Source organism: Pyxicephalus adspersus, chromosome 5 (assembly GCF_032062135.1).
Source record: "Pyxicephalus adspersus chromosome 5, UCB_Pads_2.0, whole genome shotgun sequence".
NCBI classification, from domain to species: Eukaryota; Metazoa; Chordata; class Amphibia; order Anura; family Pyxicephalidae; genus Pyxicephalus; species Pyxicephalus adspersus.
In genome coordinates, this window is record NC_092862.1 from 14,047,037 (window position 1) to 14,065,712 (window position 18,676).

At 36.9% G+C, this 18,676-nt stretch overlaps 1 protein-coding gene across 1 annotated transcript in view; it reads left to right on the forward strand.

Annotated features, from left to right (window-relative positions):
- The first annotated feature begins 366 nt into the window (after positions 1-366).
- Positions 367-18,676, forward strand: part of TAF2 (TATA-box binding protein associated factor 2) — a 64,867-nt gene continuing 46,557 nt past the window's right edge. The window contains exons 1-10 of the mRNA XM_072410690.1: positions 367-533; positions 2,970-3,024; positions 3,695-3,855; positions 7,746-7,864; positions 7,958-8,099; positions 8,652-8,883; positions 10,274-10,458; positions 13,405-13,518; positions 15,899-15,998; positions 16,166-16,251. Of these exons, the coding sequence (XP_072266791.1) occupies positions 481-533; positions 2,970-3,024; positions 3,695-3,855; positions 7,746-7,864; positions 7,958-8,099; positions 8,652-8,883; positions 10,274-10,458; positions 13,405-13,518; positions 15,899-15,998; positions 16,166-16,251 (1,247 nt within the window). The 5' untranslated portion in view covers positions 367-480. The remainder of the gene's footprint in view (positions 534-2,969; positions 3,025-3,694; positions 3,856-7,745; positions 7,865-7,957; positions 8,100-8,651; positions 8,884-10,273; positions 10,459-13,404; positions 13,519-15,898; positions 15,999-16,165; positions 16,252-18,676) is intronic.

Consider the following 18,676-nt stretch of genomic DNA (forward strand, 5'->3'; position numbering starts at 1 on the left):
GTTTGCTGACGCCTAATCTAATAGAACACTACAATAATATACAGGTTCACATTCAAAAATCCGGCAACCCCTGAACCTGAGGAATGCCGAATTTCCGAAAATTCCAGATTTTTGAATTTACAGGATTTACTGTGACATTTGCCTGTAATTATAATATATTAGTATCCCTCTAGTGGCAACTAACATAACTACACCCGAATGGAATCTGCTTCTTCCTCAGGCTACTCATGCCGGAAAATTGAATGGCTGGATTATTGATTGTCAATCTGTATAGGGAAATACAATGTTTTCCCAATTCAAAGATGGCGGCTGAGGTTAAAAACATATCTCGCGAGATCTCCGTCTCAGGGAAGCGGAAGTGCTGAGGTTGGTGCTAATGGCCGGTTCAGGGAAGGAACGCGGGAGAGGGAGCTGAGTGTTCCTGGTCACCATAGCAACGGGGCCAGGCCGCGGAGCGGAGGAGGGAGGCCGCCTATCACCATGAATAGAAAAAAGGGAGACAAAGGCTTCGAGAGCCCCCGGCCGTACAAATTATAAGTATTCCTGTGTACACTGCATACCTCTGTCATACATTGGGTGTATGGGGACACTCCATTCATATCTATGTACTGTGTATACACACCACAAATACATACATACTATATATATATATATATATATATATATATATATCCACACATATTCATACATGTGTACTGTGTATATACGCTCTATACATATACATACCATACTACATACATGTACTGTGTGTGTACACTGCACTCCCACATTCATACCTCTGTACTGTGTATTAATATTCCTTGTTTACATACATGTGTACAGCGTATATATTATTATTACACAGTATTTATAAAGCGCCAACGTATTAGGCAGCGCTGTACAAAGTCTATAGTCATTTCACCAGCTGTCCTTCAAAGGGGCTCACAATCTAATGTCCCTACCATAGTCATATGTTAATGTTATACACTCCAATCATACATACATACATTGCTGTGTTCTGTAATTTCTACTCTGCTTTTATATATATATTTATATTTATTCTGTGTACTCTGTATTTACACTCCATTTATACATACATGTGTGTACATCACTACATACTATGTATTAGGACTCCACATTTATGTACATAGCCGTATTCTGTATATACACCCCATACATCCATATCTGTGTTTTGTGTATATATGCTCCATTTATGCATGTGATATGTTCATAGATTTTATTCATGCATACATGTATGTACACTGTGTAAAAACTTCATACATATATAACTACATGAATTGAACTAAGACTACACACATACCTGTGCACTGTGTATATATGCCATACATAGAGGCTCAGCGGTTGCATTTGGCCTCTTGCAGCATTAGATCTTATTCTCTGAATCTCGGCCAGGACACTATCTGCATGGAGTTTGCAGGTTCCCCCTGTGTTTGCTTGGGTTTCCTCCGGGTACTCTGGTTTCCTCCCACATTCCAAAACATGCAATTAGGTTAATTGGCTTCCCCCCTAACATTGACCTTACACTGTATTAGAGAGATTTGACTATGGTAGGGACATTAGGTGTGATGTGATGTGACTAGTGACTTTGTACAGTGCTGTGTAATTAGATGGTGCTATAAAAAAAATAATAATAAACGTAATAATATTAATATTATAGACTCCCTTCATACTTATATACCTGTTTACTGTCTCTATAGACACTCTTCATTCGTATGTATGTATGTATGTATGTATGTACGTACATACATGCATACATACATACCCCTGTACTGTGTAAACACGACATACATACCTGTGTACTGTGTGTGCAGGCCATACATACATACATACCTGTGTACTGTCTTTATAGACTCTCTTCATACATTTCATACATCTACTAGATTGTAAGCTCTTCGGGGCAGGGTCCTCTCCTCCTGTATCACTGTCTGTATTAGTCTGTCATTTACAATCCCTATTTAATGTACAGCGCTGCGTAATATGTTGGCGCTATATAAATCCTGTTTAATAATAATAATACATTCCCATGTAATGTTTATACAGGCCATACATACATACATACATACATACATACATACATACATACCTGTGTACTGTCTCTATAGACTCTCTTTATACATACCTGTGTACTGTCTCTATAGACTCTCTTTATACATACATACCTGTGTACTGTCTCTATAGACTCTCTTTATACATACATACCTGTGTACTGTCTCTATAGACTCTCTTTATACATACATACCTGTGTACTGTGTATACGCGCCATACATACACTCCTGGGTACTGTTTAGTTTGTAATCTCCATTTCAGACCAGCACTAATCACGAACATACAGTTTATATCTGCACCCATGATAATATATTACATTTTGGTTTTGATACTATATATCAATCAGCATAGTGTGCAGGGCCAGGTCATTATCACATTGCACATTATATAAAGTAGTTCAGAGTTACCTAAAATATAGGTAAACAAAAACACAATAAATTAAAGTGATGAGAATGCTTTGGATTACTTATACTTGTAATATGCTGGGTCAGGTCAATCTGAGCATATGATAGAAAAACACATACAATGGCTGCCTGCTAATAAATCTGCGTGTAAAAATCATTCAGTATTTCTCAACCAGAGGTTGCTGGGGGTTCCTTTAACATTTTATGCCTCTCAGGTCAGTTTCAGTGACACCAATAATTTTTTTGGCTATCTGTAATGGTGACATTTATCCCAATGGCCAGCAATGTAAGAAGTGGCCACCATGCTAATATACTGTGAGCTTCACTGGGTTCCCTGAGATCTGAAAGTTATTTCAAGGGTTCTCTTTTAGGGTGCTAAAAAGGTTTAGAAACACTAGATTTAGATATACAGACAGGCTGGGAAAAAGTTTTTGGATTTTCCTGTAAAAGTACCTCTCACAATCACAGCACAGACACCACTGTAATTTGTGAGTAATTCTGTTTACCTTCTTTTTATACGACTCACCAGGTAGTCTGCATCAGCAACATCAATTTCCAGAGGAAGTCTGTTATTGTAAGTATCCCTTTCTATGTATGTTGTTACAATGAAATTCTGATTATTAACTGATACGTATAGAAAAGTTTCCTGAGGGCAAAATTATTATAATGGGGCCCCATATTATGGTGGAAGTCAAACCATTTGTAACACAGATACGGTATAGTGTTTAAACATTGTCACCCAGGACAGAAATGTGCTACTGACACGATCACAGGTTAAAATAAAATAAATGTGGTGGCTGCATTAGTTTTCTATTTTTCCTGGCTTTATACATTTATTTTCACCTGGTGATCCTGCAAAGAACAATCTTTCTGGACCTTTTTATATTAAATTTGAGGGGATCCATAGTTACTCTCCAGTCTGGACTTTAATAATTTTATCTTCTCATGTTTAAACATTTGTAAAAAATGTACACATTTATCTGTATCTCACATTTATACCAAAAATGATTATGCCTGTCCATGATGATTTGAATCCTGGCTAGCATTCTTCCATCAATTTCTGTTGTGTCCATTGACCTCACACACCTTGGCCATGTTATATCACTATATTTCTACCTGAGCTGATAGGTTGTGTGTGGGGGTCTGCTCACATTATTATCACTATATATTATTATCAAAACCTACATTGACTATGACAAATTGTTTGACTTTGATTTTGTTTATAACTTTGTGTCTTTCTGTAGGGATTTGTGGAGTTAACACTATTCCCCACTGTGGCCAATCTGAACAGGATCAAGCTGAATAGTAAACAATGCAGAATATACAGAGTGAAGGTGAATGAGCTGGAAGCAGCGTTCATATACAATGACCCCACATTGGAAGTCTGTCATCATGAATCCAAACAGTAAGTGTTGTCATGTCCTGACTTCATCATCTGAATTCTTCCTGCTCCTGGTTTGTTTGCTTTGCTGCTCAGTGTAATATATTTATACTATATACTATAATATATTTTAATATATTACTGTTCACCACCCTTTAATTGTGGCTGCATTTGTTTTCTTTTGTGAAAGTTTTTTTTTTTTTATTATTTTCACTCGGTGATTCTGACAATAAGGTCGACATTAATCTGACATTCACTGAAACATTCCCTGGTGGAGAATCAGTTGCTGCTGTTGAAATGCATGGAGCTGAAAGATTATCCACCAGGGAATCATTCAGTGAATGCCAAATTCACTGTTTGATAAATTGACAGCTTAGTGTTCTACAGTGACTGCACCCACTGTCCATACTGTATCTATGTTATAGCAATACTTTCACCCTAAAAACAGGACTACGGAATACATCCTTCTCTGCATATCTCTAAAATTATTATTAAACAGTATTTATATAGCGCCAACATATTACGCAGCGCTGTACATTAAATAGGGGTTGCAAATGAAAGACAGACAGTCACACAGGAGGAGGAGAGGACCCTGCCCCCAAGAGCTTACAATCTATGATATAGTAGAAGATCTGAGAGCAATGCTTATTTATAACGACCAATGGGGCAGAGAACACAGGAAGTGGTTAATTCAATATTTTTTTGACACATATAACATAACGTTACGATTCGATTTTATCGGCTAAATTCGTTTACATGTGTATTGCTGCATTTTCCAGAAGTCACAGCAGTGCTTTTAGTTCTGGAAGGGTAATATAGTTTATTGTTAAGCAAGGATACTGCCTGGGAGAATTTATTGTTAGTATGCCTGGAAGTTTTTGTTTTAAAAGTTTTGTATCTCACCCCTGATAGAAAGATGAGTCTGGGTGGTGAAATAATTAATCGAAATATAAAAGGCACGGCTGACACCACTCGGTCTTCAGTAATCCTGTGTGTTGTCAGCCTACAGAAAGACTTAGGACTATGTACACAATTTAGATTTTTGTCGTTGGAAAGGATCCTTTATGATTCTTTCTAATGACAAAAGACTGAAGGATGCATGAACGAGCACTGTATATATACAGTGTCATTCTGCTCTGTGGAGAGAGGAGGAGGAGAACCCCACTTTTTTCTCCCCCCATCACTTGTATTACGATCATTCGTCCTACGTGGATTCATGAATGATGTCGGGCGAGCACCGTACACGCGTCAGATTCTCGTCCCATATCAGTCCTGAGGCAATTATTGGATGAGAATCATCTGGCGTGTATGAAGCCTTAGTAGCAGAGAACATTTCAGGTAGATAAACCAGTCTTCCTGTATATACAGGATCTTTAAATGTATAAACATAGGGAAGTATGTATGTATTCTAAAAAAACACTGCATATGTTTTATTATTTTTAGTTTTTTTAGGTATTTTTAGACTTCATATGGAGAACTCTGATTGATGAATTCTTTTGCTAGGGAGGAGAAAGTCTGCTCTGTTTTTTTATCTATTGTTGTGCTATAGACACAGAGTGTATTGGTGCCGACATAGACGTTTATGAACTGTTTTACTAATGTTACAAGAGTAGACAGATCACTATTATACATGTAAACCTCTCACTCCTCCCTAAATGTTGGATTTGTACGTAGAAGGGGTTAAATACATGGAAAGCTTTGCACAGAACTCTAGCGCTTCTGTAACATTTGTAGAGACACTAATTGCTTTGTGACTTGGGGTTAATATATTCCTAATTATAAATGACAATCGCCAACTTAAAGAATGCAATATTTTGAAGACTCAACTCAGATTCTGCATTTGGTAATATAAATTAGATTATTTCATAAATGTGTTTGGTCTCTCTTAAAAACCCAAAAACTGAAACGGCATTTAATGAGAGTGAGATTTTCCTCGGAAGTGATTCATAATGCAATCAGTTTGTTGGATTTACACAGCCCCATGCTTTCATAACAAATTTACCAAAACACTTCCATCAATAATCCAGTCTTTTATAGAAGGATTGAGGGTAGAGTGATGGTGCCAAGGCCAGGTCTCCCTGCCAGAAGCAACAGCACACTAAATCTGTATTTGTGCCTAAATTATCTGTGTACTAACTCTCCATAATTATAAGATATTGGAAGATTTTGATGTCCATAAATTGTGTAGGGAGCCAGCTACTTAGAAAATGTATTAGATTTAAAGTTGAACTCCAGGCAGAACCATTGCAGTGTATTCCTTAGACGCCCCAAAGAATTGTCAATCCACTTATAAGTTTGTAAAAGTAGTAGTGACATTATCACTGTACTGTATATAGCCTGTTCACTGTTACATACAGCTGTGAAAGTGACCCTACAGGTCCTATTACTGCTACAGGTTGCCTGCAGAAAACTACAGGAGGGGACAGATATCAAACCAAACCTTTTATTATAATTAAAATGTATTTATAAAGCTCCAAATTATTACCCAGGGCTGTACAATAAATAGGGGTTGCAAATGACAGATGCAAACAATGACACAAGAGCTTACAATCTATGACAGCTTGCACAAGGAGAGAGATTGGCAATGATCAGTCGTTATTACAGGAGTCTTCTAAACAGAGGCAGTGTTTTACTTCACAAATCTAGAAGAAATACACAAAAGAACACCAGGATTCAAGTAAAAATAACTTGTCTTTTTTGTTTAGAACTTTTCTTTCTTTTTTTTTTTTTTTACATAATTTATTTTGGTTTTATTTTCGTTGAGCAAAGGTTACCAAATGCAGATATAAAATAAGTTGCATTGTAATTGCTTACATAGGTGCCTAGGTAACTGAGGAAATTATGTATGTTGTACTCTACCATTAAATGATAATTGCCATTCTGTTATGTAGTCATTTTTTTATGTCCTGGAGGTTAGAATTAAAAAAAAAAAAATAAATAAAAAGCTGGTGTAAATACATTATTGTGGAACTGCATAAAATGTTAATGAATCCTGTAGATTTGAATAAGGAAACTCTTTTCTTTGTAAAGTAGTGGTATATCTGTGATAAATGTGACTGGATTACACGTCAGGACAAAAGCAGAGGAGCCGGCATTGTTATGTTGCATACATTGGAAGGGGGGACACCAAAATTCCAAAGCTACAGGCATTTTGCTTTAGCTCAGAAAGAAACAAAGACTTCACACATTCACCCTCAAAGACAAATCTATCAATAATATGGGTCTGTGTGGTAATAGGTAAATATTATTTGCTCTTGCAGTGCTGGAGTCCTGAAAGCAATTATCTTACCACTATATTGTGTGTGGCTGATATTGTGGTTGTGGTTTGATGTTACTAGTATATTGTGGCCTTTTTAGAAAAAAATAAACTTTTATTTCTCCCCCTTCCCATATTAAAGCACCAATATTTTTTTTTAAATGTATGATTCCCAGATACCTTCAATTTTGTGCGGTTCCACAGTACCCTCTTACTTCCGCCTTTCTCAAATCTCTTGGTAAGGGTAACATATAATGTGCACCATGCTTCCTCCTTAAATAACTGCATTTTATATTCCAGGAGCAACATGTACACATAGAAATCTGCGCATGTGGGGGATCTGGCACCTCATTATCCAGGGTCCTGCATCCCGGATGAGACGGCTAGTCCCCAAACACATAGGAAACCGGTTACAGCACAGAATGTGAGGCATTTAGCAGAAGGGCAGTGGGTGAGAGGAGGGCTACAGGATTTGCTGGGCTGGTAAAAAGATTTATGCTGAATAAAAGAAACTACAAATGTTACAGGCATTTAGGAAATACATTCCATTAAGAGGTCCTTTTCATCTTCTCTGGTAAACATGTTGAAATATTTATATAATGCAATAAATATATTGGTTGTCTTATCGAAATCTCATTTTGTTTCTCTTTTATTTTAGACGAAATCTAAATTATTTTTCAAATGCGTATGCGGCAGCTGTCAGTGCAGTCGACCCAGATGCTGGAAATGGGGAACTCTGCATCAAAGTGCCATCAGAACTGTGGAAACATGTTGATGGTATTATGAAATATGATTAATGAATATGAAGTATTTTATGTCTTTGACTACTTTTATTTTTTGTTAACTGTGCAATTCTTATGGTTGCTGCAGAGTTAAAAGTGCTGAAGGTGTACATCGAATTCTCCCTGGACCAGCCGAAAGGTGGCCTTCATTTTGTCGTTCCCAATGTGGAGGGCAGTATGGCAGAGAGAGGGGCTCATGTCTTTTCCTATGGATACCAAAATTCCACCAGGTAAGCAGTGGTCAGTTTCTCTGGCTACACATGGAAATAGAAAGTAGTTTTAAAACACAGCTTCAGTCTTTTCACTGCAATACTTATGTTTTCTTCAAAAGTCCTTTTTTATGGGTTTAATGAGCTGGAACACCTCATTAATCTAGGTTTTGTGAGCCACCATGGACATTTGACCAAAAACAAACATAAAAAAACAATCTAAGATTTGTCATGTTGATGCACATTTTTCCCAAAAAGCAATGTCATTTGATTGTCATTTGTATGCCTTAGTTGGAAGTCCCATGATTTGCTATCCAGGATAACTGTACAACTGCGATATGTAAAACAAAGGGGGAGAGGGGACTTCATACTAATGCCCATAACTTTGGAATGTAATTTCCAGTGAGCTTGCAGAAATGTGATGTTCATCTATTTGCATACGTTTGACCGTATGTTACCATTCCTTTTTTTTTTTTTTTTTTTTTTCCCCCTTTGAAAAAAAAAAAAATCCTTGTACCAGAATCAGCTACATTGAGACTTCTGTATCTGACCATTCTGTCCTCTTCCTATTAGGTTTTGGTTCCCCTGTGTGGACTCCTACTCAGAGCTATGTACATGGAAGTTGGAGTTCACAGTTGATGCCTCCATGGTGGCCGTATCCAATGGGGATCTTGTAGAAACCGTTTACACCCCTGACATGAGGAAGAAGACCTTCCACTACACCCTCGCCATTCCAACCGCATCACCTAACATCTCCCTGGCTGTTGGACCTTTTGAGATTCTTGTGGATCCTTATATGCATGAGGTGTGAATTTGCTTTTTCTTATTTTATAGTGTGATTTGTTGGTATATTATTTATGTTTTACTTTAAAACCTGTATACTTACTTTATCTGTTAGTCATAAAAAGCCCATTCACATTTGTACTGTGTTAACGTAGGGTAAACACATGTATGTTACTATACATTGTTTGAAAACAGGAACAACATAATAATTGCTGCTATTTATTTTGAATAGTTCTCCAGTCACTTTTACAGTAGCAAGCAATTCATCTAGACTACTATTTGTAAAGCAGTGAGTCTTGAATATTCTAAAACATTCCTTGGTGGAGTAGCACTCGCTGCCATTAAAACACATGGACCTGGAAGATTTTCAAATGAATGTCAAATTCACTGCTTTATGCATAGACCTCCTAGTTAGAAAAAGTATGCCTCATCCCATTTATTAACAGGTTGCCTTATTATGTTGCATTAATTCAATGTTTTAATGTATTTAAACAAGATTCCCCAAGATTTCACCTATGATTCACACAATTTTCTAACCACATTAGGTGTCTAAATCCTAGATGAAAGTTGTATTCATGAACATATTTAACAGACCCTATAGTATGAATGGGACCTAAAGGATTTTCTAATTTCTATTTATCAATACTTCCATAAATTCAGGAATGAAAATAGGGAATATTTTAAAGGATAAATTAAAAATCCAATCTAATTCAAAATAGTGATCTAGGTATAGGCTTTCAGTATGCTACCACAATGCCACAGCATTTATTTCCTAAATATAATATCTTTAATTTGAAGCTGCAATTTCCTGGCTTTTTGGCTTCTAGCTATATTATTTTTCAGCTTTCTAGACCTAATATGCAGCTTGTGAGTAAAACCGTACGAACTCCCATCAAAAGTTTCTGAGTTGCAGTTTCATGCCATTTTTTTTTGGATTGGTATTGTAGTAATATATATATAATATATATATAAATATACTGAGGAATATGTATAATGTCAAGAATGAAAGGCAAGAAGAAATCACACCAGAATACCACCAAAATAAACAAAATAGTAATGGTACAGCAATACAAGTAAAAAGACAAAATCAACTTCCAAGACATCTGACTTGGTCACCCAGCAGGAGGAAATGTAAAATGTAACTGGAAAGAGAAAATCAAAGTGTTTGGAATTTTCATTTCTATTGGTATTATAGAAAAATCAAATGAGCCAACTACTCAAAACCTATGCTTATGGGTGCTAAATTCTCTCAGTTTATGCCGTTCAGTTTTTGCTTTGGTACCATTCTTCATTGCAAATTTTCTTGAATGGAAATCTTAAATTCTTTTCAGTAAACGATTGTGCTCTGACCAAGATAGGAAAACATACGTTGTCTTAGTATTGACATAAATGTTGTGTCTTTCTTTTATCAGGTGACTCACTTTTGCCTGCCTCAGCTGTTGCCTCTCCTAAAGCACACAACTTCCTACCTCCATGAGGTGTTTGAGTTTTACGAGGAGATCCTCACCTGTCGCTATCCCTATTCCTGCTTCAAGACAGTGTTTGTTGATGAAGCCTACATGGAAGTCACTGCCTATGCATCTATGAGTATCTTTAGGTAGGTGTTTAAAGAACTTCACGTATACCCTACCTCACGTACTGGTATCCATATTTCATATACTTTGTGTTCTGGAAACAACAAGTCTCCCAAAGAGCCCTAAAAAGTGTTCCTCTTCGTTTTCAAGGGACACAGATCCTGCTAATCTGTTCTGGTTTTCATGAACCAGGACCTTTTCCTGTGATTTTTGTTTTCAATTTTATTTTTTTTTGTTAATGTTACCTTGTGTCTACAGAGCCCACATGATATTTTTGTAGCCTAATATTTTTTTCTCCTTGGAGTGGAGCTAATACGCTTGATTTCTGTTATGTTCCAAAAAAGGACTATTAATAAAATTATTTTAGACCAAGCACAAACAAAAACTAATTTCTTTTTTTTCTTTTTTTTTTTAAATAATGTATTTTTATTACAGTTTTTTTTTAATACAAAAGTACATAAGAAAAACAGAGGCAGTTTATAAATAGACATAAAACATGGTGAAATTAACATTTAAACATCAGAGCAAAAGATGAGAATAATAATAAAAAAAAAACAAAACGAAAAAAAAAAAACAATGGCAGTTAGGAAAATCTAATTTCAAACAACACATTTCATTTTTCTGATTTTGGCAAGCCAGGCAATGCCTTATCAGTCCTGTAGATGACACTCCTGGTATGTGTAAAAACCTGTTTGCACACATCATTACTTATACAGGGTAATGTAATCTTATCTGAATCTGAAAAGTGAAAGCTATATCGTTCTTAATTAACCATATCAACCACACTTGTAGCTATGGATAATTTAAATGAGCTAATTAGAACCCTTCAACTCTAAGGAAAGCTGCCAGAGCATTGTCCCTGTGGTATCTGGTGAATGGCAGGTTCCAATGTCAGGTAAAGTCAGTCAGCCTCCATGCTCCTTTATTAGTGATCTACTAGCAGAGAGTTTGGATCCCTCACGTTACAATATCTTTCAGTTGAATAGAATGTTTTATTCCTATTTAAATAAGTTGCATTATCCCAAGAAAATCCTGCCTTTACCACAGGTACCAACTATTATAAAAAAAGCTAAGTCGCAAAGCTATTTTACCTCTAGGTGCCGTATACTTAAGAACTGTTTGACCAATCTGTAAATCTATTCTCTGATATGCATTTGGTACAAGTATTAACTCACACTACTGCTAGAAGAGTTGTTACAAGCACAAAACTGTTACATTTCCTGGAGTAGTATATAGCCAGGTAATTTTCCTCCTTTATACCAAAGCATTTTTTTGAAGATAATTCTTATTTTATTGTCCACAAATACAAATTGTTTTCTGCAGGTAGCTAAGTGTTCCACTTTAAAACAGATCCAAAGCTCCACTTTTAGGAATACGTGATTAGGCAGGTCATTATTATAGAAAGGTACAGGAGATATCCCTTAATAATCCCTCCTAGCTGTCTGATTGGTCCGCGTGTCTGGCAAAAAAATTAGCTGCACATGGGGAATTGGAACAACATACAGGGAGTTAGACTGTTACAAAATAAAAATTCTTAGCAAACAAACAGGAAAATCTTATTTCAATATTACCAAACAGAATAAACAATTAGTGTACAATGTAACAATAAATATTAAAAAGCTACTATGTATGATTTGTAATAATATCTCTGCATGAAGCCAGCCATTTTTGTCTTTTGCATTTGCTGGCTTTACTTCCTGCTTAATGGTGCTACACTCCATGCCTGATTTAATAAAGCTCTCAAAGATTGGAGATAGACCATCAGGGGAGATCCAGAGGACCCGGCAAACCTGGAATTAATAACTTACAAATCATTTGTTTTTAGTTGGCAATGTTTTATTTCTGTATCTGATCCATTCTAGGTTTACTGGATCACCCAGGTTCACTTATGATAGTCTATGTACTCCAGTCTTGGAGAACTTTATTATATCAGGCCCACTGTATGTGACCTGTACATTGCCTATCCACTTTGACTGTTACAGTTCACTTGGCTCTGTTGAGTGTAACAAGGTCCTTTATTTTAGTCATGTGGTATTTCCTGCCCAAATTTTTAAGGTTCTTGGTGACTTTGATCAACAGACCATAAGCACACTCAAACTCTCTTTAAAAGATTTTGTATTCTGTTTTATTGGCATAACCTTCATAGGCTTTTAGATACACAGATTCTAAACTGCCTAAAATGGAACTAAATACAAAAAAGTTGACTGGTGGTAGAGGATTTTGGCAGAGGATACATGCAAAGTAAAAAAAATAGAAAAAAATTCCCACTGGCTCTTGTGTGCTTTTTGTTTTTTTTTGCCTACACTGCATGCTGCATGCATGAGCTCTATAGATGCGTGAACAAATTTGGATGATAATGTATCCCTGGCACATGGGCAGAAGTTACATTATCAGTGGCCTTCTAATGACTAAATAGAAAAATAGGATTGCCATAGACTTGGAAGAGTGGGTGAAGATGACACGTTCTTGGACCTGTCGTCATGGCAATGCGCTTACAAAAAGGTGTGTGCCATAGTTAGCAAATTTGCTGTAAGTACTTGCCAATTATGACAATAATCTCACCAACACGAACATACATATAGTCCCCGGGGAAGTGGTCCTTACCCTATATGCATCTGGCCATGTCCCATCTTTAAGATATTCTGGGTGCTTTTGGACTTAATTGCTTACATTTATTTTCTTGGTATTAATCCTTCTGTAAGTTGCAGTATAACTTGAAGCTTTAAGACTTCCTGTGTCCTTACAAAGAACTCAAGAAAAAGATTTTTTGACATATTACAAAAAAAAGTTAAATCAATGTTTGTGCATTGCACTCCCAAGATTTTTATTTTGTAGAGACATAGACATATTCTGTGGCATATTGCATAGTGGGATCTCCTCGGCTTTTTAGAGTTTTTGCTGTTGATTTTTTATATTGTCGCCATTTATGAAATAAATGTAACTTATTTTTGGCTTTTTTTTTTTCTTAGCACAAACCTCCTGCATAGCGCTATGATTATTGACCAGACCCCGCTGACTAGAAGGTGTCTGGCTCAGGCTCTGGCCCAGCAGTTCTTTGGCTGCTTCATTTCCAGGATGTCCTGGTAGGTTTTGCTTCCTTTATGGAAAGTATGTCTACTCTCTGCTAAATATTATTTCCTGATTTCTCACTAGATGGCGTTACACGTATTCTGTTTTTTTCTCTGTAATTGAGACCCAGGGATTGTATTTCTGTCTGTTCAGTAATTACATCTGCTCATTTCTCAACACAGTACAGTCCTGTCTTATAGGAAATTTCAGTTCTAGGGTGACAACACTGACTGTACTGTAACTAGGGAAAGCCAGCAGTGTCAGCCTAGGACATGACTAAAGAACATTTCCCCTTCTCATTGCAATAACGTAATGCAAGGGGTTCTGTAGTTCAGAGGTTATTTGGACAGAGCTGATTTATATCCTGTCCCTCCCCCAGCCTGTCGGTCGACAACAAAATGAGAAGCCTTACACTAAGGAGCTCATCATTGTTATTCCACTCTGTCCTATGACCACAATTCTTGTTAGAACTTAAGCCTTTAACCTAACTTTCTCCTTGTGCTGCTTCTTTATCTCCCAACTTTGGCTAGTTGGTATAGTGGATCGGGGAAAATGTAGTTGCTGTCACTACCTTTTAAAAAAATAGATATAAATGGATGTAGTATTCATTTGTGTCTTTTTTTTTTTTTTAATATATTTTCCTTATTTCGATAATACAAGAATGTAAGTACATTCAAAGGAGTTTGCAAGTACTGGGAATGAAAACTGTGAACAAAGACTTTTGTTGATATGTAGACAGACGGTAGAATGGCAGTGAGATGATGACTGGGTCAATAGAGGCCAATGTTGACTGTAGTGAAAGTAAAGGGGGAAATTTTTGTCACAAAAGAACAAAAACAACTGAACTTGGAAAAGGTTGGGATATAATGAACCTAATACAATAGGCCAACTTTTTGTAAAAGGCATTAACAAAAAGGCTTGGAACTAAGAAGAAAAAAAAAAACTTCCACAGATCCCTTCATCCCTCCAGGGCATTCCTGGATTGGGTCTCGCGCCAGGTGCTGCCATCTTGTTCCTTGTCTTCCAGCTTCTGCTGACGTCACCTTATTTTGCACTGCACAGGCTAAAAATTGGCAAAAAGAGAGCTCTGCACATGCGTGAGATCAGCATTTTTCCCCCATGTAGGAAAAAGCCTTACTTGCATTTGCAGAAAGAGCAGCCAGAAGCCTCCTGGGATGCGTGACATAGGTTTTCCGGGAGGCTCCGTGCTCCCATTCTATCTTTATCGCTGATCCGAGAAAGAGAGGAGCTTAAAAAAACCCCTTTATGTAAAGTAATTATTTTGCTGATAGATCTGCTTTAAGAGATATAGGGAAATAAGTAAGAAAAATGGAGGAGGTTTACTTGGGGATATGCTCATGGAGAATGGGTGGGGTCGTGAAAGGAGCAGATAAGCTGGAGATGGATTCCTGTCACTTGGTTCCACCTAAGTTGTTGACCAAGTGAGCTATTTCTCATAAGAAGTTAGGAATGGTTAGTAAAGTTAAGATGTATTCAGATTTTTGCAGTGCATCATAAAGGACCACTACAGTGTTTTCGTTCCATAGAAATCCTAACATTTTCTGTTTCCCTTATGCTGTTGTAGGAATGGAGGACCACCATGCCCTTGCAAGGCCCCGTATGAATGAAAACTTGAGGAGCTGAAATTGTTACACATTCAGTCAGCAATTTTTAGATTTATTCGGGCAGTTTATGTCTTTTGGAATGCATGGTCTTGGAATTATCCAATAGGACAAAGGGCACCATTTTTGCCATTAGTCCTCCTGTTCCATTCTTTGTGGTTTTTAGATCTGTCTGGATGGAGTTCATCCATGTTCTATCTTTTCCATTCAGCTGCAGAAAATGAGCAAAGCTCTAATATCCATGGGAAGTATTGTTTTACACCAACCTTTATAACATGGGGAAACCCTTGAAAAAAGTCCTTAAAATAGCTTTCAGGTCTTGGGGGAACCCCTGGTATAAATATTATATTCACAGCTCACAGTAAATAGCATGGTGGTCAGTGGTAAGAACGCCTATTACATTGCTGGCCATTGAAAAGAATTTCACCTTTACAGATTGCCATCACATAAACTGACCTGAGAGGCATAAACTGCCCATTGCTCAAGGAACCTCTACCAACCTCCCTATAACTCTGGTATACAGTATAGCTGTAAAGCTGTCATTTTGAGAATTTCTATAAAATCCGAGGCTGGCAAACTACAACTTGGTTATTCATCTAAAAATATATAAACCCTCGAAGTAGAGACAATCTATCCTCTGTGAATGTAATCTTTGTGATTCTGTTTTATAAATAGTGAATATGATGGCACTTTATAAAAAAAAAACTGTTTGCTTGACCGAATGAAGTTTCTTGTCTAGAATTAATGTTTACGTGGATTCTTGTGTTCACAGGTCTGATGAGTGGGTCCTGAAAGGCATCTCCGGTTATATTTATGGGCTGTGGATGAAGAAGACATTTGGTGTAAATCAGTACCGGCACTGGATCAAAGAAGTGAGATTTTTTTTCTCCTCATTAATGTGTTGCCCAGTTTACCAGTATGTATTGCAGACACGCATTCCTATCCCCGGGGCTTGTGCTGTATGTATGAATAGAACAAGAGACGTGTAATGAGTGTTTTTGAAGCTTGATGAGTTGTTGTCTTTCATGTGTTCTTCCAGGAGCTGGATACAATTGTAGCCTATGAACTGAAGACTGGCGGTGTATTACTGCATCCAATATTCTCTTCCGGAAAAGAGAAAGACAAGTAAGTTTACTAAGGTGCTCACCAATTTTATGTGACCCTGTTAGGTATTTGGTTTTCTTGCCTTTCAGATGAATATAAATCCTTTGTATGTATAAATGTATGTATATGCAAAATAAAAAAGGACATCTGTCCGTTGCATTCTCATTTCCCATTGTTTTGTCTATAAAAGTGCTGCAAATATGGAAAAATGCAGTGAGCATGTAACTTCCTGTTCAGGACTAAAATGCAGTGTTATTACCCCTATCCATTTCACTACAGAACACCATAAGGAGCAGCCTTTCACAACCTTTTTATGTGGAGAAACCCTTAAGATTCCCTTTAGTTCTTTAGGGAACCCCTACCATAATTATTATATCCACAGCTCACAGTATGTTGGCCTTGTTGTCAGTGGGAAGATTCGCACCGTTTCAGATAGCCAAAAAGATTATTGATGTCAGTTATACTGACCTGAGAGGCACAACTTGCTCATGGCTAAAGGAACCTCTAATAACCTCGGGAGGTTTCACAGAAACCTGGTTGAGAAACACTTAATATGCAGAGAAGGTAAACTGCCAGGATCGCTAGATAAAGCGAATACAGAAACCACATCAAAGACTGGTAAAGTGCAATGTGAGGTTTCTCAGTGTTTAGCTTAGTTCACTTCTTCGCCCCCAACACCCCCTTCAAAGTTTTATTCTCATTTATTACTCTCTCAAGATTTGTAGTTCTTAACCAAACAGCTCTCTAGCCAACCCTTGTTTTTTCACACATATATGGTAAAAAAATAAAGTTAGGTAATGTCTTTATTTACCTCCCTATTCACAATGTTTTGTTAAATGTATGCTGAGGCATAGTTGGCTGCCAAGAATGATTGAATGTGCTAGAGAGTTGCATCATTCTGGCCTGGCTCATCAAGGTGGCCAAAGTTCTGAACCTGGAAGAGGACCAGGTGAAGATACTAGCAAAGAGGTGAGTTTATATTTGCTTTATGAGGGGTGACAGTCTTGATCTTTGCTGGTAAAATCAGACTTCAACAGACAATCAGAGCTTATACATCTAGCATTAAACCTGCTGATATTTTGTAATATGAAATCCTGTTGATATAGATATGCATCTTTAGGTAACTCATGTCCATATTTTTGTCATGATCAAAAAAATACTTTATTTGCACATCTGGAGGTGCTATAATTTGTACACAGAATGATATTAACAAGTAAAAAAATGTCGGTACTGCATATATTATGCTTCATATATTAATTCTATTCAGGAGGTAGCATACAATCTCCATTCCAAACCCCAAGTAGCTGAAAAGGTCATAGAATAGCTTTTTGTTGATGAACAATTATTTTGGGTAACTATTGTATACAGCATAGCACTAAGGTATATACATAAGTTTCTGTGAGTTGTACAAAATGTTTGTGATACAGTCTGCAGTATGATTTATATATTGATTTAAATACAGTATGTGTGTATATATATATATATATATATATATATATTTAGAAATGTTCTGGCAATTTGCTACAGAGGGAGATTTGCAGGTTCCTGGGCTTCCATTACTTCATGCTGACCAGCACCTACATCATTGATGGGGTGAGGCAGGGAAAGTACATCTGCATATATTTAGTTTGGATGGGAAAACTGGAATTAAATCTCTGGAATATTACCTGGTGTGACACAATATTAATGCATGGCTGGTGATCCCCAATAAACCTGTTCCTTCAGTTAGACGTCTGTTGATGTGCTATCTGGCCGGTGTTAGTCCTATATGAATTTTCCAGCAGTTATACATTAATCTGTATTTGTGCAGCATAGTAAAGTCATAAATAATCCAGTTTGTTCATAGCTCCCTGTTTACAAGTCACCTTTGGAAGTTTTCCAACATCGCTGGCCCAAATGAACAGACTTTCACCAGTTCTGCCTCACAGCTAAGAAGGTCAAGAGAAAAATATTCCATTAATCCCTTTACTAAGAGCCATTTAAGTACATATGTTGGCACTGCGTCTTAAATGACTAGTGTACGACAATGAATAGAACAATGGTGCTCCTGTTAGAGACCTTAAAAAAAAAAAAAAAAAAAAAGAGAAATATTAATCGATTAATGTATGTGTGATATATTAAGGAAAGTCATAAACATAAATCTGTATGGAGAAATATATGCCCACTCTCCTTATTCTGAAAATATTTGTTGCTTGGCTGTCTCAAGCGTGAGTACCATACATAACTATAAATTATAACTGAGTAACATTTAGGGGCTCATTTATAGTAGGGAGTGGATATCGCACTCTGCAATACACTGCACTTAGCAGCTCATTTAAAATGCAGGACGAAGTATGGAGCCTTTGGGACCTCCCAAACCTCTCTCTGCCTAACACAGCAGAGTGGACTCCTCAGAGGCGAGGTCAATAACCTGACTTTGACAGGTCTCTGACTGTGGTCTACTTAA